The sequence below is a fragment of the Trichomycterus rosablanca genome, chromosome 6 (assembly GCF_030014385.1).
Source record: "Trichomycterus rosablanca isolate fTriRos1 chromosome 6, fTriRos1.hap1, whole genome shotgun sequence".
Lineage (NCBI taxonomy): Eukaryota > Metazoa > Chordata > Actinopteri > Siluriformes > Trichomycteridae > Trichomycterus > Trichomycterus rosablanca.
The window spans coordinates 22,319,146-22,343,501 of NC_085993.1; the positions used below are offsets into that span (position 1 = coordinate 22,319,146).

At 39.0% G+C, this 24,356-nt stretch overlaps 1 protein-coding gene across 1 annotated transcript in view; it reads left to right on the forward strand.

Annotated features, from left to right (window-relative positions):
* Positions 1-24,356, forward strand: part of LOC134316366 (contactin-4) — a 105,617-nt gene that overhangs the window by 75,778 nt on the left and 5,483 nt on the right. Inside the window, exons 15-20 of the mRNA XM_062996724.1 lie at positions 890-1,039; positions 3,639-3,709; positions 7,857-8,091; positions 9,737-9,852; positions 14,488-14,668; positions 18,914-19,026. Of these exons, the coding sequence (XP_062852794.1) occupies positions 890-1,039; positions 3,639-3,709; positions 7,857-8,091; positions 9,737-9,852; positions 14,488-14,668; positions 18,914-19,026 (866 nt within the window). The remainder of the gene's footprint in view (positions 1-889; positions 1,040-3,638; positions 3,710-7,856; positions 8,092-9,736; positions 9,853-14,487; positions 14,669-18,913; positions 19,027-24,356) is intronic.

Below are 24,356 nucleotides of genomic sequence, written 5' to 3' on the forward strand. Positions count from 1 at the left end.
GATTCCTTGAATTGTTTAATTATATTATGCACTGTAGAGAGAGAAATATGCAAATCCCTTTCTTTGAGTACATTGTTTTTAAACATTTCAATCATTTTCTCACACATTTGTAGACAAAGCATGAAATATCTTGGGTTCAAACTGTCTGCATTCAAACAAGTCACAGTAAATGTAAGGAACACTGCATTTTTATTTTATTTGCATTTGCCATACTGTCCCAACTTTTTTTCTGATTTGGGGTTGTAAAATCTACCTACTGATTTACTGCCAATATTTAATTAGATGATTGCTAATTAGTTAAATTAGCTAATAATAATAATAATGATTGCTAACAATTGTTAAATGATTACATGAAGTTATTTAATTTGTATTTGCATTATGTTTTACCTAAAGCTATTTTGTACAAGCAGGTAGTGTGGATGATGCACGACTCCAGGGCACAGGGTCCTGGCAACCTGAGTTGCCAGCAACATTACCTTGGTCACTTTCTCTAAGGGGCTGGGCAAAAAAAAAAAAACTTACTATGACTGATAGCTTCAAACTGCCCCTAGGTGTAAGTTGGTGAAATGAATTGGCATCATGTCCAGGGTGCATTTCTTTCCTGCGCAGTGTTTGAGTAGGCTCCGGACCCTTGATAACCCTGTTTAGGATGAAGCAGTGATCAAAGAAGAATGACTTAATAATTCCTACTCCGTTAAATGATTCAGTTAAATACTCTATTAAATAAATTACTTATTTAATCATTATTTAATCTCTTTAAATGCTGGTGCACATTCAACGCCTCTAGTATGATTTATAGAAACTGCCTCTTATTAAAATTAATTTAATATCCATTATTTTTATGCAGAGGCTATTAATTTTTCTTTAATCAGAATGTCTTTAATCCTAGTTCCTGATCCTGTGCCTGGACAGATGACACAGGCCCTTGCAGTGGGCCTCAGCCCATGGGTTCAGTATGAGTTTAGAGTGGCAGCTATGAATGGTGTTGGGGTGGGTGAACCCAGTGCCCCATCAGAGCCTGTTCTCACCAGAGCAGCAGGTATGATGAAATTGCTTTTTCTGTCTTCCATCTTTTCTCTACAACCTGAACATTAAAGATGTACACTGATCAGCCATAACATTAAAACCACCTCCTTGTTTCTACACTCACTGTCCATTTTATCAGCTCCACTTACCATATAGAAGCACTTTGTAGTTCTACAATTACTGACTGTAGTCCATCTGTTTATCTACATGCTTTGTTAGCCCCCTTTCATGCTGTTCTTCAATGGTCAGGACTCTCCCAGGACCACCACAGAGTAGGTATTATTTAGGTATTGGATCATTTTTAGCACTGCAGTGACAATGACATGGTGGTGGTGTGTTAGTGTGTGTTGTGCTGGTATGAGTAGATCAGACACAGCAGCGCTGCTGGAGTTTTTAAATACCGTGTCCACCCACTGTCCACTCTATTAGACACTCCTACCTAGTTGGTCCACCTTGTAGATGTAAAGTTAGAGACGATCGCTCATCTATTGCTGCTGTTTGAGTTGGTCATCTTCTAGACCTTCATCAGTGGTCACAGGACGCTGCCCGTGGGTCACTGTTGGCTGGATATTTCTGGTTGGTGGACTATTCTTAGTCCAGCAGTGACAGTGAGGAGTTTAAAAACTCCAGCAGCGCTGCTGTGTCTGATCCACTCAACACACACCAACACACCACCACCATGTCAGTGTCACTGCAGTGCTGAGAATTATCCACCACCCAAATAATACCTGCTCTGTAGTGGTCCTGACAATTAAAGAACAGCATGAAAGGGGGCTAACAAAGCATGCAGAAAAACAAATGGACTACAGTCAATAATTGTAGAACTACAAAAGGCTTCCATATGGTAAGCAGAGCTGATAAAATGGACAGTGAGTGTAGAAACAAGGAGGTGGTTTTAATGTTATGGATGATCGGTGTATATATATTTACTCATATTTAACTCAATTTTTTTCTTTTCCTTTCCCTCTTTATTTTTCCTCTCCTCATTGTCTTTTTAGTTATTTATTTTTTTCTCTCTTTTCTCTTTCTCTTATTGTCTTGGACATCGTCTTCCTGTTCTTTTTTCCTCCTTTCCAATATTTTTTTTTTTTGATCATTTATATCCTCTTTCTCTATCCTTTTCTGTCTTCTCTTCATCTTTTCTTACTTTGCTTTTCTCTCTGCTTTTTTTTCTCCTTTCCTTCCACTGATACTACTGTTCCAGGCCTAAAGCAAGAATGTAATTTAACTCCATAATTAAATTTAATTTAATTCTCTTAAACAGCCTCATCTTGATGGCGGATTAGCCATGGGAAATCTATGCTCATTGTTTCCTGTCAGTCATTGCACTGGGTCCCAAATCGTAAAATAATCTCCTCACAATTAAGACACAAATCGTGCGTGCAATGATCTGATCAGCACTCTAGGAGGTTTAGCTAAATTGGCTGGGAAACAGCACTGATGATGTTTGTTTTGCATGCGGCAGCCAAATGAATATTTTTTCTTGCTTGCTGATGGTTTGTACCGTTTTCTTCATTAGCTTTTATTATATTAATCCTTTTTGTATCAGAGTAACAATGTCATGCTGTACTTTTTAATCGTTTTGATGCGCTACATTAACAGGATTGTAGCTGTTATTAATTTCAAGCTTCTTTAGCCATGACTGTGAAATTTCCGTGTTCATCATCAGGAAGCATAAAATTATAGTCTATTTTCAGCTCATTTTAGTGTGTCTGTTTTGATCATATACTTACAAAGAAATTAATACCCTATCAACCTCATCAGAACTTAAAAGCCAAGGAAGTGCACAGACTAGCACATGGTCTCTTTGACATTTGTGAAACCACCAGGCGCCAGTAACAAATTCCATGTCAGCAGCATCAGGTGCAGTGGGATACAATAGGCAAAAATATTATTCAATAGCATCAGCAGCATCAGGTACAAGGCGGAGCACTGTCGCCTCACAGCAAGAAGGTCCTGGGTTCGATCCCCAGTCGGGGCGGTCCGAGTCCTTTCTGTGCAGAGTTTGCATATTCTCCCTGTGTCCTCCGGGTGCTCTTACTGGCTTGTTCTTTTGAGCACAGACTACAGAGAGATGATCATGTGTGTAGAGAAGCACACTTTATGGAATCCCCAACAGAACAAAATGCACTCAATACATACATCAAACATTGTCAGCACAGTACAGCGCAGAAAAGTCTGTTAAACTAACGTAATTGCCATATGATTGCTAGGACCGCCTCATTGCATGTTGCATATTACTTCTCATATTTTTACACTAAACACATTAAAAATTTTACAGCAAATTGCTCATTTCACAGTCCGTGATGTGATTTTCATGGCCGTGAATTAGGTAGGGTCTTACTCATGAGCCTTAATTAGAATGTAGGAGTTGCTGTCGCAGCGACAATGACGTGATATCACATTCAGCTGGTTCTCACTCAGACAGAGCCAAGCACACCTAAGATCCAGGCTTTGTGGGTTTGTTGGTACCGCTTCAATTCAGCTTAGTTATGAGTAGTTTTCTTCAAGTTGAAGACATTGTTAGCTTAAAATACAGACAGATCAGATCATTCAAAGCTGCATAGTTATTTTTGTTTAATTTTTGTGACCATTCTTCTTCCTTTTTCAAGTTCCTGAGGTTGCTCCAGTCAATGTGAGCGGAGGTGGAGGGAGTCGTGGCGAACTGGTGATTGTGTGGGAGGTGAGGATTGGTGACGATTATTAAAACTTAGGATTAGGCCTTAAATTTCCATATTTTGAAGACAATTATGCATTTAAAACCTGATTTAATTACCTGATTAAAATAGTAGAATTGGATTGCAGCTACCTATCTTTTATTAATACATTGTACACTGTATTAATCATAGCAATCATACACAAGTTAGCTGTTTTAAGAATAGACTGACAGCCAGCATCATCACTTATCAATTATGTGGTGTAGAAAGTCTCTCATTTAACATTTGTGGCTTCTTCAAAAATGATAATTGACTCTATATTGTAACCATGTAGAGCCTATACAGATGTCTAGTTTGAATGCACCAATTACAAAGTAAATTAAGCAGTGGTTTCTTGCCTAGTTCAGTATGAAAATGGTCAACTTTTGTTTTAAAGAAATCTCAAATTTAAATATCTCAAAAGTTATTTTAATAAACAAAAAAAAGTGAAGTCTATAGTCAAGTAAAGTCAAAATAAAACAATTGTTACATTGCACATCTGCACCAACAGCCATAAGTAAAATTACCAACACAAAAGCACTGAAATATTTATAGTTTATAGTTTAACTATAATGACTAAGGATTTTGGTGATACTCCTTTTTTTCTGTTTGGCTTTTTATCAGCTATTTTGTTCTCTACCTTCCATAAACACTAGTGAGTAAACAAGTGAGTGTGTTGGCCTGATATGTCCAGAGTGTATTCCTACTCTGTGGCCAATGTTTTTAAGTAAGCTTTGGACCCATCATAACCTTGATAAGGATGAAACACTAACTAAAGATGAATAAATAAATGAATGAATAATTGAATATTTTATTATACATCCATACATCCATTTCTGTAATCAAAACAGCACAGAGTGCACATGGTTAATTAACATGTCTTACAGTGCCTATAGAAAATCTTCATACCCCTTTGAAACAGTCACTTTTTAGTCTTACAGCCTGAAATCAAAACTCACAACAAAGAAATCTTTCTCCAGCTTTATTTACATATTTTGCCTTACAACATTCAAGCAATGAGAAAAAATTAAAAGGTTCTGAAAATTAACAAAAAAATGAAAAAGTAGAATAACAGGGTTAGAAAAGTCATCAGTCCCCTGATTCAGTACTTTGTAGAGCCACCTTTTGCTTTAATTACAGCCATGAGTCTGTTTGGATATGTCCCTACCAGCTTTGCACATCTGGATTGGGGAATATTTGCCCATTCTTCCTTGCAGAATTGTTCGAGTTCAGTCAAATTTCATGGTGAGTGGCGATGCACTGCTCTCTTCAAGTCCATCCACAGATTTTCTATCGGATTTAGGTCAGGGCTTTGACTTGTACACTGAAGGACATTTACCTTCCTATCCTTAATTAAGCCACTGCTTTGTTTTTTGGCAGTGTGTTTAGGGTCATCGTCGTGCTGAAAGATGAATCTCCTACCCATCTTCAGCTGTCTAGCAGAGGGCCGCATGTGTTCCTCAAGAATTTGGATGTACTTGGAAGAATCAATTTTCCCTTCAATCCTGACCAATCGCCCAGTTCCTGCTGAAGAGAAACACCCCCATAACATAATGTTGCCACCACCGTGCTTCACAGTATGTATGGTGTATTTTTGGTGGTGTGCTGTGTTTGGTTTTCGCCAAACATACTGCTTGGAGTTCAGTCCAAAAAGTTCAATCTTGGTCTCATCTGACCATAAAACCTTTTGCCACATGTCATTAAAATCTTCCAAGTGTTTTTTGGCAAAGCGCAAATGAGACTCAGCATGGCACTTTTTTAGGAGTGGCTTCTTTCTTGCCACCCTGCCATACAGGCCAGCTTTGTATAAAGTGTGGAAGATTGTTGTCACATGCACAGGCCGACCAACCTCAGCCATACAGCCTTGTAGGTCCTTCAAAGTTGCCATTGGCCTCTTGGTAGCTTCCCTAATCAATGTTCTCCTGGCTCGGTCATCCAGTTTTGAGGGACGGCCCGATCTTGGCAAGGTGTTGGTGGTGCCATACACTTTCCACTTCTTGATAATGCTCTGAACAGTACTCAGAGGGATAGTTAAAGCCGCTGGAATCTTATTGTATCCTTCTCCAAACTTGTGCCTTTCCACAACTCTATCACGGAGCTCTTTTGAAAGCACCTTTCCAACCATGGTGTTACCATGCACTACTAGTAGTGGACTTGTCAAGGAAGAGCTGGTTTTATTTTGAAGTAAGCAAAACCAGTACAATTTACGTCAGGTGTGGGCCAATTAGCCTGGTGTGTGATCTGGAAGGTGATTGGTTGTACCTGAGCAAGTTTATAATGTTCACTCTAAGGGGCTGGTTACTTATCCAAACCAGGTATTTTACTAATTAAATTATAATCATTTATCAGATTTTTTTAAAGTGTAATTTTCACATTGAGGGTTATAATGTGTAAATACAGATGGAAAAAGTTAGACATAATTTCTTTTCATTTTCAGGGTATAATGTGACAAAAGGCAAGGATTTTGATAGGGTATAAAGATTTTCTATAGGCACTGTATAATATAGTATACACTGATCAGCCATAACATTAAAACCACCTCCTGGTTTCTACACTCTCTATCCATTTTATCAGCTCCACTTACCATATAGAAGCACTTTGCAGCTCTACAATTACTGACTGTAGTCAATCTATTTCTCTATATACTTTTTTAGCCTGCTTTCACCCTGTTCTTCAATGGTCAGGACCCCAACAGGATCACTACAGAGCAGGTATTATTTAGGTGGTGGATCATTCTCAGCACTGCAGTGACAATGACATGGTGGTGGTGTGTTAGTCTGTGTTGTGCTGGTATGAGTGGATGAGACACAGCAGCGCTGCTGGAGTTTTTAAATACCATGTCCACTCACTGTCCACTCTATTAGACACTCCTACCTAGTTGGTCCACTTTGTAGATGAAAAGTCAGAGACGATCGCTTATCTATTGCTGCTGTTTGAGTTGGTCATCTTCTAGACCTTCATCAGTGGTCACAGGACGCTGCCCACGGGGTGCTGTTGGCTGGATATTTTTTTGATTGGTGGACTATTTTCAGTCCAGCAGTGACAGTGAGGTGTTTAAAAACTCCATCAGCGCTGCTGTGTCTGATCCACTCATACCAGCACATCACACAATAACACACCACCACCATGTCAGTGTCACTGCAGTGCTGAGAATGATACACCACCCAAATAATACCTACTCAGTAGTTGCCCTGGGAGAGTCATGACCATTGAGAAACAGCATGAAAGGGGGCTAACAAAGCATGCAGAGACACAGATGGACTACAGTCAGTAATTGTAGAACTACAAAGTGATTCTATATGGTAAGTGAAGCTGATAAAATGGACAGTGAGTGTAGAAACAAGGAGGTGGTTTTAATATTATGGCTGATGGTATATAGCACATATATTTGGACAGATGCTAGACAACCTTGTCCAACCAATGACCGTAGTAGATTGGATGTGAACATGACATGGTGGCATGCTAAATTAAGAATGCTTATATAATTATTAACAGTTAACTTAATTTTTAAAGCCTATTATAATATATCCTATATTTGTATTCCAGTGCTAATGCTGAAAAAAAGAGAACAATTGGTTTAATGGTTGGTTGGTGATTGCTGACTGGCTGACTGGTGTCAGTCATCAGTAAGGATGTTTCCTGCAGTGACAGCAGGGATTTTTTTTCTCCTAAATCAATCTTCCAACATGAATTCTCTTCAGTAATATAGTTTAAATTAGACAAGTGGTAATTAAAATGTGTAGCTGTCAGCCTTGTTTTTTGCTCTGGTGCAATTGCTCCCCACAGTATGGAAATCATAATAAAAATTCAGGTCATGAAGGACTTGTGTGAAAGCAAATTTATTTATTTATTTAGGCACGTTGTTCCATGCCTTGCTGAATATTCAGGTTTGCAGTAAAGCAAAATTATGCATGGTGCTTTTCAGTATTTGAGGGATTAGATATCAGCTTGACAGAGCTTTATATGTAAAAAGACAAGACAACAACAGCTTATGTAAAAAGACATAGTAGGGCTTTTTCTTGCTATTCATACATTTTGTACTATGTTCTCAGCTAATTACAAAAATCAAGCATCTTTTTTGAGACTTTGTAAACATCAGACTTTTTTTTTTTATCCCTTATTGTTTATCTCTAGCCTGTTCCAGAAGAGCTACAGAATGGAGAAGAATTTGGATATGTGGTCGCCTTTCGTCAACTGGGTTTTGTGGTCTGGATGCAAACTGTTGTGCCTTCTGTGGAGGCCTCCCGATATGTGTTTAAAAATGACAGCATTCCTCCATTCTCGCAGTTTGAGGTGAAGGTGGGAGTATACAACAGCATTGGAGGAGGACCCTTCAGCCCAGCAGCTGTGGTCTACTCAGCAGAAGAAGGTTCATTATGTTATTTTTCTCAACACGTAATTTATAGGTTGTATCCAGAGCTGGTGACTCCAAACTCAAGCTAAAAGATACAGCATATCAGTAGATAGATATAAAAGCATATTTGTTTCTTTGTGTAATGAGTAACTACCGTTCCTGTCATGAATGTAACCAGTCATGGACAATTTAGTATCTCCAATTCACCTCACTTGCATGTCTTTGGACTGTGGGAGGCAACTGGAGCACCCGAAGGAAACCCACGCAGACATGGGGAGAATATGCAAACTCCATACAGAAAAGACCCAGACCACCCCACCTGGGGATCGAACCCAGGACCTTCTTGCTGTAAGGCGACAGTGCTACTCACTTAGCCACTGTGCCGCCCAAAAGCCTATTTAAACTTAAAACATTAATTGTTGGTGCTCAATTGGCACAGCGGTAAAACACGCTAGCACACCAGAGCTGAGATTTCGAACATCATTTTGAATCTCAGCTCTGCCATCTACCAGCCGGACCAGGGTTCTTCATAACTGATGCAATTACAACCTCTGCTGGCTGATTGATGGCGCCTACACAGTGTCGAGGAATAATGCGTTGATCAGGGTGTGGCTTTCCGTACTCCCCGTACACAAAAAAGCTGATCCTCATATTAACTTGCCTTGTGTGCTTTAGTCTCCTCTCCTCTCTCTGTGTTTGGGGACAAAATCTACTTGCATCTTTTTGGCAGGTTCTATTTATGGTGTTTTAAAGTTCTATTAAACCTTTAAATTATTGTAACCGGGTTGGTCACACCTCACCTCGCATCAGCAGAATTGAAAAACAGCCCAAGAGCAGAATGCTTGACCAAAGTAGAACGATACTGGTTGTCACAATTTGACTATTTGTTGGCTCCGGTTGTCTAAAAAGGTTGACGGTAAAGAAAAGATGGACAACTGTAAACACAAGCCAGAGATGCTGATAAATGAGTGGCATTTAGTGACCCATCCAAGCTTCCCGGGACTTACAGGTGTTTCTTAGTGAGACCCATACAATGCCAACATCTGGTGGTGAAAAACCAGACCAGAGCAAGTCTGGTATCATACTTCTAAAAAAGGTCAATCAAAGGAGCTGGCAAATCTGTAAAAAATGAACCCACATCAAAATGAAGACACATCAATCATCTGTGCCTCTTTGCCCCCTCTGCCAGCCAAAAATGGCAATGCAGAAGGACACAACTCCAACGTGACTCACAGCCAAATTCATTCAGCAGCTAAGCCATGTTACATTGACTGTAGATAAGGAATGAGTTTATTATGTGTATAAAACAATAAACCACACACACACACACACACATATTTTTTCTTAATCTTCTTCCATCCATTGTACTCAATGGTGCCAGTAAATCTAGGTCTCTGAACAGTGATGTGTACATTGGCTGTATTTTTCCTCACTATGCACACACAACTGAAATGCCTGATAAATATGACAACCAGCTTTGTATGGACTAAAAAAACAACACTTAAAAAGTGTTGGTTTATTACATACATTCATTTTTTTTATTATTTATATAGTTACAATGCATGTAATGTAGTAAGTATTTATGCAACATTTAAATGTCTGTAAACAATGTGTTGTAGCTCCTGTTATTGTAGTTTCTTCCATTCTATTTGTTTTTCAGAGCCCACTGTAGCCCCTGCCAAAGTGTGGGCACACAGTGTTTCCTTCTCTGAGGTGCAGGTGTTCTGGAACCCTGTTCTGTCAAGCCACAGCAAATCGAGAATCACAGGATACGAGGTAAAGGAAACACAAATCTGTTTGTAGAAATTGTCTTTCAGTGAGCTTAACACAGTACATCAATTATCTTCTTCTACTGCACTGGATTCAGGTGTGACGATTTGGCGCATTCTTCCATCTCTTATCAAACTAACCAGAACCTGCTGTTAAGACAAGACAGATATTCAGTTTGTTTGGATGCCATAAACAGAAAACAGAAAAAAAGCAGAGAACAGATTTTATGTTGGTTCATGTTTAGCATTTTTATTAAACAGAAAGGTAAAATAAATAGTTTGAGTCTTATTTTTGCTTTGGATTTCTGGGGTAACCGTGTCCACGTGACCCTGACCAGGAGAAAGTGGTGGTAGAAAACTAAAATAAAATGGTTTGATTTTAGTTTCTATTATTACTGGTAGTTTTTAACAGTATATTTGTAATTAACTGCTCAGTAGTACTAAACTTAAGGAATCTTTATTCTAACAAATAATAACTAAAGTTTAACACCAATAAGAATAGTTGACAATTATTGCTCTCATTGTTATTATTATTATTATTGGTGCTCAGGTGGTGCAAGAGTACATTGCGCTGAGATCCAGGGTTCGAATTCCCAGGGGAGCTACCATTCAGCTGCGTGTCTACATACAGACATGAATGGCTTTGTCTGAGTGTGTGTGTGTGTGTGTGTGGGGGGGGGGGGGGGTGGTTGGCGGTTGTGATGGTGGTAAAAGTGATAAGTGATGGTAAAAACATAAAAATGAAACGAAAAGAAAATGTCAAAGGAGGAAGGAATATTCTGGACAGTACACCGCCCTCCCCTCCTCAGATATGGCAAATCATCTGTATGAATGCCCATCCAGCCAATAACATGATGATGGACCAGTTTCACAGACCACTACGCCAACTGAGAGACATTATTATTATTATAGTTATTATCATTATTTTCATTATTATTATTATTGATGCTCAGGTGGAGCAAGGGTACATTTGCACTGGAATTCAGGGTTTGAATCCACAGCGCTGCTAACAGCTGATTGCATGTCTACATACAGACATAATTGGCTGTGTCTGAGTGTGTGTGTTTGTGTGGTGGGGGTGTTTGATGGTGGTAAAAGTGGTTATAAGTGGTGGTAAAAACATAAAAAAAAATGAAAAGAAAATGCAAAAGAAAAAGAAATACCCTGGACAGTACACCCCCCCCCCTCCTTCCTCAGATATGGCCAATCATCTGTATAGATGCCCATTCAGCCAATAACACAGTGGTGGGCCAGCTTATCAGACCACTACACCACCTGAAAGCAATTATTATTATTATTATTATTATTATTACTATTATTGATGCTCAGGTGGTGCAAGGGTACATTTGCGCTGGGATCCAGGATTTGAATCAACAGCGGTGCTAACAGCTGGTTGCGTGTCTACATACAGACGTAATTGGCTGTGTCTGAGTGTGTGTGTATGTATCTGTGGGTGTTTGATGGTGGTAAAAGTGATAAGTGGTGGTAAAAACATAAAAATTTTTTAAATAAAATGCCAAAAGAAATACCCTGGACAGTACCCCCACCCTTCCTCAGATATGACCAATCATCTGTATAGATGCCCATCCAGCCAATAACACAGTGGTGGGCAAGCTTAACAGACCACTACACCACCTGAAAGCTATAATTATCATTATTGTTGTCATTATTATTATTGTAATTATTGTTATTGTTGTTATTGTTATTATTATTATTATTATTGATGTTCAGGTGGCGCAAGGGTACTTTTGACACATCCAGGATTCGAATCAACAGCGGTGCTAACAGCTGGTTGCGTGTCTACATACAGACATAATTGGCTGTGTCTGAGTGTGTGTGTATGTATGTGTGTGTGGGGGGTGTTTGATGGTGGTGAAAGTGATTCTAAGTGGTGGTAAAAACATACAAATTAAATCAGATACCGACAGATATGGCCAATCACGACCACTAGGCCACCTGAGAGCCATAATAATAATAATTATAATTATTATTATTATACTGTTGTCATGGCGAAAAACATGAACTAAGAATAAATCTTGACAAGATGACATTGTACACTACCATCAGTGTCTTTAGACCATATTTCTTTTTTTTTATGATAATTATGTGGCATATGTTTGCGAAGTCACTGAATTTTCACTTTAGGTAAAAATACAAGTTGGATTTTCACTGTGTTGAAAAAGCTAACTTTTTAACTAACACCCTAAAATAATAAATACTTTACAGCTTTGCCAAAAACAAACTGGTTTAATAGCTAAAAAGCTACTGGGATTAAAATGATAAACTACTGGGTTAAAATTATACTCTCAAACACTGGGTTTAAATAATAAACTACTATGTTAAAATTATTCGATTTTTGGTTTAAAATGAGATGCAGGATTTCAATGAGAAATAGATAAGATAAAAATAATAAACCACTGTTTTGTGTGTGTGGGGGGGGGGTACTAAAAATTATTTTTTTTTTTAATTAGGTGGTAGATTTAAAACTCTTCTACAAAAGGGTTAGGAGCTGCTCCTTTGCTAACTAATATTAAGAAATTGCATAAGATGCCTGTCATGTTTATATAACCTGATGCCTGTTAGATATATAACACACTGCTTGCCAAAAACAACATTACCAGATAGCAGTGCAGGAATGTTTACTTGACTGCCATGTTTTAAATTAAATGTAAGAAAGTATCCCCAATAAGATTATTCCTGGTAATAAACCCCATTTTTAGAAAAGTTGAATCTTTTGTATTGCATACAAAATAAGGCCTGGCATTGTCTTGCTGGAATAATTATGGACTTTCTGGGAAAGGTTTGCCTTGATGGCAACATGTGTCTCTGTGTTAATGGTACCTTTACACATACACTATATTGCCAAAAGTATTTGCTTGTCTGCCTTTACACGCAAATGAACTTGAATGAACATCCCATTCTTAATCCATAGGGTTTAATATGATGTTGGCCCACCCTTTGCAGCTATAACAGCTTTAACTCTTCTGGGAAGGCTTTCCACAAGGTTTAGGAGTGTGTTTATGGGAATTTTTGACCATTCTTCCAGAAGCGCATTTGTGAGGTCAGACACTGATGTTGGACGAGAAGACCTGGCTCGCAGTCTTCGCTCTAATTCATCCCAAAGGTGTTCTATCAGGTTGAGGTCAGGACTCTGTGCAGGCCAGTCAAGTTCTTCCACACCAAACTTGCTCATCCATGTCTTTATGGAGCTTGCTTTTTGCACTGGTGCGCAGTCATATTGGAACAGGAAGGGGCCATCCCCAAACTGTTCCCACAAAGTTGGGAGCATGAAATTGTCCAAAATCTCTTGGTATGCTGAAGCATTAAGAGTTCCTTTCACTGGAACTAAGGGGCCGAGTCCAACTCCTGAAAAACACCATAATCCCCCCTCCACCAAACTTTACACTTGGCACAATGTAGTCACACAAGTACCGTTCTCCTGGCAACCGCCAAACCCAGACTCGTCCATCAGATTGCCAGACGGAGAAGCGTGATTCATCACTCCAGAGAACACGTCTCTACTGCTCTAGAGTCCAGTGGCGGCGTGCTTTACACCACTGCATCCGACGCTTTGCATTGCGCTTGGTGATGTAAGGCTCGGATGCAGCTGCTCGGCCATGGAAACCCATTCCATGAAGCTCTCTACACACTGTTCTTGAGCTAATCTGAACATGAAGTTTGGAGGTCTGTAGCGATTGACTCTGCAGAAAGTTTGCGACCTCTGCGCACTATGTGCCTCAGCATCCGCTGAACCCGCTCTGTCATTTTACGTGGCTACCACTTCATGGCTGAATTGTTATAATATCACTGACAGTTGTGAAATATTTAGTAGCGATGAAATTTCATGACTGGACTAACACTGTAAGTAAAACAGTCAGCAGTCACTCAGAGAGTTGCTGGATGACCTAAAAACAGCAAGAGCAACAGTTACATAAATAATAACAAGCAATAAACTGCTTGAATTAAGGCTTACAGAAAATATATGAGGGGTTTTAAAATTGTGAGTCCACCAGTAGGACAATGCAGCCAAAAGCTATTTATATTTAATCATCAACATTATAAAACATTTTTGCCAACAATGACTTCGTAACAAAGTACTAATGTTTGTAATTTACCCTATCCATTTGGCTTTTTAAACATCTTTATGTCTGTAAAAATTAAGTGTGTGTATGTACTGAAAAGCCTATCAAATAAAAAAATAAAAATAAATGGCTAATTTGCTTCTACTGTATATACAGAATAAAATGAATAATTGTACGTGTAGAAAGTATAATATTTGAGTCAAGTGAGGTTCAGATCTTTAAGATTTATATTTAAAGGGCTGCTGAAATCAAGCCTGGCTGTGTTCAATTAGCTAAATTGACTTACTAATTAAATTTGGTTTAATTGGGTCATTAAGTAATTAAGGGGAACTGCTTTTTACAAGAGTGATATGGTTGCTGGATTTAATGAATGTATGTTTTATGTTTTACAATATGTCTTTGTATTTGAATATGTTTTAGTCCAACAATTTTTGTTTAATAATCTAAAAATTATTCAACATGACATGTATTGATAATTAAATAATTAATAATGAGCCAATTAAAAAGGGGGCAAATACATTTTCACACCACTGTATTCTTTTGTTTATGTTGAACTGTAGGTTCTTTGGTGGGAAGAGGGCTTGTTGGAAAGTGACTCCAGGAAGGAACGAGTTACAAGAAGTCCAGCACATATTAAAGGTCTGAAAAGCAACACAGTGTATTTCATCTCAGTCAGAGCTATCAACAGTGGTGGAGCTGGACCTGCCAGCCCTGAGACCAGAGTGTCAACCAGGAAACCACGTGAGTTTCTCCCCTCCCTCCCTCCCTCCCTCCCTCCCTCACTCACTCACTCACTCACTCACTCACTCAACCGCTTATCCCATTAGGGTCGCGGAGGGTGGGGGCTTTACGGATGGGGCTCCAGTCCATCGCAGGGCAGACACACACATACACACACCCATTCACCTATAGGGCAATTTAAATACTAAATATGTTGATGTTTTTAACTACAAATTGTTCCCATGTGAACCGAATTTTTTTCTGTTTTACAGTCTCTTTAAATGGTTCTCAAGTTTATTTTTTGTTATGCGAGTCCTTTTCAGTTGTAAATTTTTAATGAATCTGCATTTTATATATACTCCTCTGCCAACACTCCAGCTGCAGTAGGTGCTGAAATGATTAAAGGTTGCCACTATTCATTTGCATACTGTAACTGTCTTTGAGCATTCGCTGGTCTGCCTGTGCAGCATATTTATCATTTTTATAGCCTGTCTGGATTTGAATGTTTCTCTTGATAAATCTGACTCTGGGGGCAATGTTGGTGTTAATGTCTTGTCTTGTTTGGAAAAAAAAAAAAAAACTCACAGCAGCATCTGCAGTGGTCATATTTTTATCCAGGGTTAATATTTGCTTTTAAATAAGCATTTTTGTGCTGGTAATACATTATTACGATAAACACTGCATTTATTGTTTTTCATTTCATCAACCATTTAACTTTGGTCAGTGTTCCAGCGGGACACATTGGGCACAAAGCAGGAGCGACAGTTGCAACCCATTGCAGGGCTTCTGCAATATATATTTATATTTATTTATACAAGGGTTTTTCAAAACGTTTCCGCACCTTATTTATTAAGAATTTCAAATACAAATTACATCACTTTTCTACATATTCACCTTCCGATGCATTTTCCCCAGCATCATACCATCTTTTTAATGCCATCAGCAAAAAATTTTTTGTTGAACCACTGATGCACCGCTGCTTTCACATCATCACATGAAAATCTTCTTCCCCTTAAAGCTTCTTTGAGGATCCTAAAGGTGGAAATCAGATGATGCTAAATCCGGACTATAAGCTCTCTCTCAGTCTCTCAGACACGACCAATTACTATTCCTCACTACTACCACCCTTACTGTTTTCAACAAAAATCAGCTAAGGCTGAGTGGCCACATGAACAACGATTGGCCTGTTGTTCAGATATGGGCAGGACTGAGCCAGATGGGGTCTCGCTCCCATGACTGGTGCAATTACGACCTCTGCTGGCTGATTGATGGTGCCTGCACAGAGATAAGAAAAGAGCAGTGTTAATTTTGACAGCAAATTTTGATTTAGTTTTAGCCATAGTCTTTTGACTAAAATGTCATTTAGTTTTAGTCGTAATTTAGTCGTCTGAATTGTTTTAGTTTTAGTTTAGTTTAAGTCGACTAATTATCATAAGACTTTAATCGACTAAATCTACAGTTGATTCAGTCGACTAAAATACATATTTGTTTGTTTGTTTGTTTATTAGGATTTTAACGTCATGTTTTTACACATTGGTTACATTCATGACAGGAACGGTAGTTTATCTTCACACAAGGTTAATCAGTTCACAAGGTTATATCGAACACAGTCATGGACAAATTTAGTATCTTCAATTCACCTCACTTGCACGTCTTTGGACTGTGGGAGGAAACCGGAGCACCCGGAGGAAACTCACGCAGACACGAGGAGAACATGCAAACTCCACACAGAAAGGACCCAGACCGCCCCACCTGGGGTTCGAACCCATGACATTCTTGCTGTGAGGCGACAGTGCTACCCACTTAGCCACCGTGCCGCCCTAAAATAAATATAAAGGGTGTAAAATGTAAATGCTTTTTTATCACTTCCCTTAAATTATTTAAGTCATTATATACACTTACACAAAATGAAACATTTTTGACCAGTAATGGAATATTATTGTTTGAATGTGCAATACACACAAAACCAGATTTAACTTATTTCAAACAACATCTTTATTTACCTTTATTTACCTACTTGCTTATTGAGCATAACAATAACAAAATATTAATGACCAGTAGGCCTGCTCTGCCTGAAACATACAGTATATGCATTGTTCATAACAAATTGCATATTACATTCTTTATAAAACTGGGTACCATAAAAGCAGCTGTGACATTATGTTGCCATTATACTGCCAGCGGTGCCAGATGTTTCAGATTTGTTGTGTTTTTACCCGAGATCGTCGCCCCACATGGTTTACACATCGTCTTGTTTTTCACAACATCAAATGAGAAATGTGTCCCGATATCGGCTCTCCTCTTTCTCCCTGTTGACATTGTGGAGTTAACCTAGTTCCATGAGTAAAGAAAGTTCACAGGCTAGTCTGCTCTTCCCGGGTTTAGATCAAACTTGTGCGAATGTGGTCTTACCGCGGTACTGCAAAAGATTAGTATTGATTGGATGGCTAATCGGCTTGTCCCGCCTCTCCACATACGCTAAAGTAGTTATGATTGGATCTCTTTCTAACTTGTCCCTACCTTCCACAAAACTAAATCAGTTATTGGATGTCGTCCCTGCCAAACATTTTCGTCTTGTTTTTATTCGTTGACGAAAGTTTCAATTCATTTTGTCCTAGTTTTTATCCTTTTATGTAGTTTTTATATAGTTATCATCTCGTTTTCGTCATGAAAAAAAGGTTCGTTGACGAAAACTATGACGAAAATCATTCGTCAACGAAATTAACACTGGAAAAGAGTGCTCTCAGGGTGTGTCTCTCCGTACACAACGCTGAGCTGCACTGCACTCGTCAAAGTGCGGGTGATAAGATGCGTACGGCATGACGCAATCGGGCAATTGGACGCGCTAAAAGGGAGAAAAAGGGGAGAAAATGCATAAATTAAAAAATAAAAAAATAATAATAAATAAAAAAATTAAAATAAATAAAAATGATAGGCGCTCAGATGGCGCAGCGGGATAATCCGCTAGCACACCTGCACAGAGATTCTGAACTCTTCAGTTCAAAACTCGACGTTGCCACCGGTCGGCTGGGCACCATCTAGCGGGCACAATTGGCTGTGCCTGCAGCAGACACTAATTGGCTACCGCGTCTGCTAGGGGGTGGGATGACCGGACTATGTGGGCGGGGTCTTCACACGCTGTGCAAGGAGCCTGATTAGCAGATAGAGCCTGTGCAGAATGCATGGGCGAAAAGAAGGGGTTCGCTAGGACTGCGCACGTCTCTGAAGAGGTGTGAGCAGCAACATACCATACTCCTTGAATGCAATCAGGGATCCCCAGCAGTGGAAGACAGATTAACTATGCTAAATCGGGATTAAATGGGAGAAAATGTAGAAATAAATAGAAAAGACAAAGGAGTAAAAATATGACACAATGTATTCTAGCAGTATATAAATGATAAGAAATAAATCAATACAAAGATATGACTGGGCTCTGTAACACCATTACAGATCCACACAGCCTCTGTTAAAGCCCAGAGATTTCAGTATAGCTGGGATCAGATAAGCTATGGTATCTTGATAAACATAGTTAGATAGCTAATTTAGGCTAATAGACTTGGCATGCTGTTAAAGCCAGTTTCAGATAAAGTGATTCTAATTTCATTCTCATTCGCAACATAGCTTAGTAATTGGTCTGATTCTTCTAGTGCGCCATACAAAATGTAAAACAGTAATAGCACAGATTGCAGATATTATCTAGATACAATTTCAATCCCAAATAAGTTTGGACAGTAGGATAAATGAAAATACATACAAACAGCATTGATTTGCAAATTTGTTTAAACCTTTGACTACTTTGACAACTACATTTGAAATTATAATAGCTTTAGTTTCAGGGATATGAGACACACAGTAAAGTTGTCTATGTACAAACAAGTACAAATTGGAACTTTTTGTAAAACAAGTGTTATGTCTGGCATAAAGAAATTACAAATCATGGTGATGTTAATGTTATGGTGCTGAGGTGCTATGCTACACCAGGTTCTTGATGACTTTCACTTATCAAATGGTTTAAAGCATTTACAATTTGGTATTTAACAGTTGTTTCTATGCTTGTTTTGCCACAACTTGAAAATATCATTTGTTTAATAATGGGAATTGTTATTGGGACAAGTGCATTAGGTTGCACACTGGAAAAAAAATGTTGCTATTGTTAATCAGAACATGAGGCTTAACCAGGCTGTAAATTATGAATTTTTAATTTACAGTTATAGCTAGCTTGATTATTAAAATTTTACAATTAACTGTGCAATGTTTCATTTGCAGCTCCAAGCCAGCCTCCAGGGAACATTGAGTGGAACTTGACAAACTCCAAGATCTTTTTGAACTGGCAGCATGTAAAGGCAATGGACAATGAATCTGAAGTAACAGGCTATAAGGTGAGATAGGATCATTCTTCATAACAACTGTATGCCAATAGACTTTATTTATTTATTAATTTATTAGGATTTTAACATCATGTTTTACACACTTTGGTTATTCATGACAGAAACGGTAGTTACTCGTTACACAACTTACATGGACAAGTTTGTATCTCCAATTCACCTGACTGCATGTCTTTGGTCTGTGGGAGGAAACCAACACAGGGAGAACATGCAAACTCGACACAGAAAGGATCTGGGCCGCCCCAACTGGGGATTGAACCCAGGACCTTCTTGCTGTGAGGCGACAGTGCTACCCACTGAGCCACCGTGCTGCCCTAGACTGACTTTAACTTGCTTTCAAGCACATGATTTCAAGTTTTCTTTTAACCTATGTTCATTTATACAATTTAACCAAATGCTTTATTTTGATCTGATGGTTGGTTTGGCCTTCACCCAGAAACATGTTTTTGTAAGGTGGGTAAATAAATAGATTGAACAAGGATAGTTAATTAAACATATTACGACTTAAAGCTACATATTCATGACAAGACATTAGTGAATTATTTATTTATTATTATTTTTACTTTTTTTAAATGATGGTTATTTAAATGTACCTAAACAATTTAAGAAAATTAAGTGTTTTTACATTGACCTATTCCATTAATTAAAATGGGAAAAAAAATAACATAAAATGTAAGATTTCTTACATGTTACTATTAAAAACAATGATCCTAACTTAAATATAAAGCAGAGCTTTATAACATTTTACCCATTAATACAAAATTAAATAAAAAAAAAACCTTATATGAAAACAGCTTAATGTGATCTACAACACCAAAACTTTCAAGATGAGCAATGTTAGTCTTATTTATTTATTTATTTTTTAATATTATTATTTCTCTATTACACTGCCTGTTTATTACCAACTTCTTTTTAATGGACAGCTCAGAACATATCCTTACCCTGTAATTATAATTATAATTGTATCAATGCCTAATATTTTAGGATTTTCCTTAATTTCCACCTTATTTATATTATTAGCTTTTTGCTGTTTTTGTTTTAAACGAAATAGTCACTCTGTGGACTGCTAATTAGGCAACTTGGATAGCTTTTGTTAGGACAAAGCCAACTCGCTCTAAAAATTGCGCAAAAGAGCCAGCAGTGCTTTTATGCTCTAAACCAAAATTAAATACTTAACTAAAATGTGTCACAACAAATCAGACTTCGGTGTAAGATCAACTATGACCTTGATGGCTGTTTTAAATTAATCATATTTTATGTTACAGCAAATCTTAAAAATAAAGAAAGACATTAGAATCTCCACTTTTTAAACGCATGAGCAATTTCAGGATTCATTTTTTACCCTATAAAAATGTGTTTGCATAAAAATCAGTCCTTTTTCAGAGGTATTTCCAAAGGAGCCAGTCAGCATGGTGGCCCACAGTGCTCATAAATAGCTGTATTAGTCATCAGCAAGTCTGAAAACATAGAGGGGGGACTAACAATTCTGTTCTCTTTTACAAGCATTAATTGCAATGCGGTCCTCTTTTACAAGCATTAATTTGCTGCTGAATGGGGCGGACTAATTGAGAAAGGCCTTTGTAGGGGGTTGAGAGCAGCTGGAAGACTGCAAGCCATAGGCTTTTCTGAAAGCCAAACATCAACTTCCAGTATTTGTTTGCAGTCCTGGCTGCTTTGAGCGCAGGACTTGTATAATGCAATCAATAGCTATAAATTAAACAGCTCATGCAGGCAAGAAAAAAATATGAGAAGCATGACTTTGTTTCTTAGGCTGTCCATCTAAAGAAGAATTATAAATGATTTATGGATTTTTTGCTAAGAGCACAATGAATTGCTCAGCATACTAATCACCCATCCTGTGTGCTGAGAATTCACTTTTAAGTTGATATTGTGTTATTTTTTGTTTCTCCAGCTTTATATAGTGTGTATGTAGTATATATACACCGACTAGGCATAACATTATGACCATTGACAGGTATAGTGAATAACACTGATTATCTCTTCATCATGGCACCTGTTAGTGGGTGGGATATATTAGGCAGCAAAGTTGATGTGTTAAAGCAGAAAAAATTGGCAAGCATAAGGATTAGAGTGAGTTTGACAAGGGCCAAATTGTGATGGCTAGACGACAGGGTCAGTGGTCAGTATCTACCAAAGGTGATCCTCCTCCACCCTGGCTCTCTCACCTCTGTCCCTGGCTCCTTTAACCATCAACGAGCGGGACGTTAACAGACTCTTTAAGAAACAAAAGATGAGAAAAGCTCCTAGGCCAGACAGAATCTCTCCATCCACCCTTAAGCACTGCAGCAATCAACTGGCGCCCACCTTCACTCACATTTTTAACAGATCATTAGAACTTTGCTCTGTTCCTTCATGCTTCAAAACATCTACCATCATACCAGTCCCCAAAAGAACAGACATTTCTGGACTGAATGATTACAGACCTGTAGCCCTGACATCTGTAGTCATGAAGGTCTTTGAATGCTTGATCCTAGCCTACCTGAAGACCATCACAAATCCTTTACTGGATCCCCTGCAGTTTGCATACAGAGCAAATAGATCTGTCGATGATGCAGTCAACGTGGCCTTGTACTTCATGCTACAGCATCTCGACAGTCCTGGAACCTACGTTCGAGTTCTGTTTGTGGACTTCAGCTCGGCTTTTAACACCATAGTGCCAGAGCTGCTGCAGGTCAAACTGTCCCAGCTGTCTGTGCCGGATGCCATCTGCCGGTGTATCATGGACTTTCTGACAAATAGGACACAGCAGGTATGGCTAGGAAAACACATTTCAGACCAGCGGAACCTAAGTACTGGAGTACCACAAGGCTGTGTGTTTTCACCCCTTCTCTTCAGTCTTTATACCAATGACTGTGTTTCTAAGGAACCAGCTGTAAAGATCCTTAAGTTTGCTGATGACACCACTGTGGTGGGCCTCGTAACCGATGGTGACGAGTCTGCCTACAGAAAGGAAGTCGAGCAGTTGGTCTCCTGGTGCAGCGACAACCACCTGCTGATCAACACACAAAAGACTGTAGAGATGGTGGTGGATTTCAGGCGCAACGCACCCTCCTTACACCCCCTCACAATTAATGGCTCTATGGTCTTAGTGGTGCAGTCACTTAAGTTCCTGGGCACCACCTTATCCAGGGACCTAAAGTGGGAAAAGAACACACTCTCCATCGCCAAGAGGGCTCAGCAGAGAATGTTCTTCCTGAGACAGTTGAAGAAATTCAACCTGCCACAGAGTCTGCTGATCCAGTTCTACACAGCAATAATAGAGTCCATCCTTACATCATCCATCACCATCTGGTTTGGTTCCTCAACATCTCATGAACGAGCCAAACTCCAGCGTATAATCAAGACAGTGGAGAGGATCACTGGATCTGCCAACGCTTCAGGACATTTACAACAGCAGAGTGCTGAAGCGAGCCGGCAAAATTACAGCAGACCCCTCTCATCCTGGACATCACCTTTTTCAGACTCTTCCATCTGGCAGAAGACTCAGGACAATAAAAACAAACACATCAAGACATGCTAACAGCTTTTTCCCCAGAGCTGTAACACTTTTTTACCAAAGTTGTTCTCTTGGGCAAATGTTGGTAAATACTGGTTAACAGTCCGTGTGCTGTGGGGTCTGTTAGATATGTTCTGTGTTACATGTCATACATGTGTAATTATCTGTACTATTATGTGTATTGTTTGTACTACTATGTGGACTATTGTGTGTATTATTGTGTGTATCACCAAAGCAAATTCCTCGTATGTGTAGCATACCTGGCGAAATAAAGTGATTCTGATTCTGAGGAAGGAACAGTGGTAAACCGGCGACAGGGTCGTGGGTGGCCAAGGCTCATTGATGCACGTGGGGAGTAAAGGCTGGCCAGTGTGGTCTAATCCAACAGACGAGCTACTGTAGCTCAAATTGCTGAAAAAGTTAATGCTGGGTCTAATAGAAAGGTGTCAGAATACACAGTGCATCGCAGTTTGTTGCATATGACCGACCAGACCAGTCAGGGTGCCCATGCTGACCCCTGTCCACCGCCAAAAGCTCCAACAATGGGCAAGTGAGCATCGCAAGTGGACCACAGAGCAATGGAAGAAGGTGGCCTGATCTGTTGAATTACATTTGCTTTTACATCATGTAGATGGCAGGGTGCGTGTGTGTCGCTTACCTGGGGAACACATGGCACCAGGATGCACTATGGGGAAAAGGCAAGCCGGTGGAGGCAGTGTGATGCTTTGGGCAATGTTCTGCTGGGAAACCTTGGGTCCTGCCATCCATGTGGATGTTATTTGACACGTACCACCTACCTAAGCATTGTTGCAGACCATGTACACCCTTTCATGGAAACAGTATTCCCTGATGGCTGTGGCCTCTTTCTGCAGGATAATGCACCCTGCCACAAAGCAAAAATGGTTTAGGAATGGATTGAGGAGCACATCAATGAGTTCGAGGTGGTGACTTGGCCTCCAAATTCCCCAGGTCTCAATCCAATCGAGCGTCTGTGGGATGTGCTGGACAAACAAGTCTGATCCATGGAGGCCCCACCTCACAACTTACAGGAGTTAAATGATCTGCTGCTAACATCTTGGTGCCAGATACCACAGCACACCTTCAGGGGTCTAGTGGAGTCCATGCCTTGATGGGTCAGGGCTGTTTTCTCAGCAAAAGGGTGACCAACATAATATTAGGAAGGTGGTCATAATGTTATGTCTGATTGGTGTAGCTATGACATAAAGGCATCATTACAAAGTGGCTTTACATAAATTGTTGTGTAGCTGTCTGATAAGGAAAAGCTGTAACCTGTAATGAGAAAGACTTAAAAAGGAAACTCATTATCTGCATGAATGCATGCGATATAAGAGTGAAAAACATTTATATCATGCTTTTATATATAATGACCAGGCAGACAGTCATTAATGAGTTTGAATAGATGTTAACATATGTGAGGATTTTGAGTTTGAGTTTACTTTTTACTTTCAGTTGCTTTTTTTGGATTTGAATCCCTCTGCCATGCTCTGCCATGCAGCCACAGTTGGGCTTTTGAGCAAGGCCTTTCAAAACTATGTGTAAAAATAATTTCAAATGTACTCTACACATGTATACACAGATCAGGTTTAACATTAAAACCACCTCCTTAATTCTACACTCCACTTACCATATAAATAAATAAATAAATAAAAAATTTTATTTGAAAAGCGCCTTTCATGACACCCAAGGACACTGTACAATAAAAATATAGAAAAGCTAAGCAAAATAAATAAAATATACATTTACTAAGCAAAAATAAATAAAATACACATTTACAAACATAGGAAAC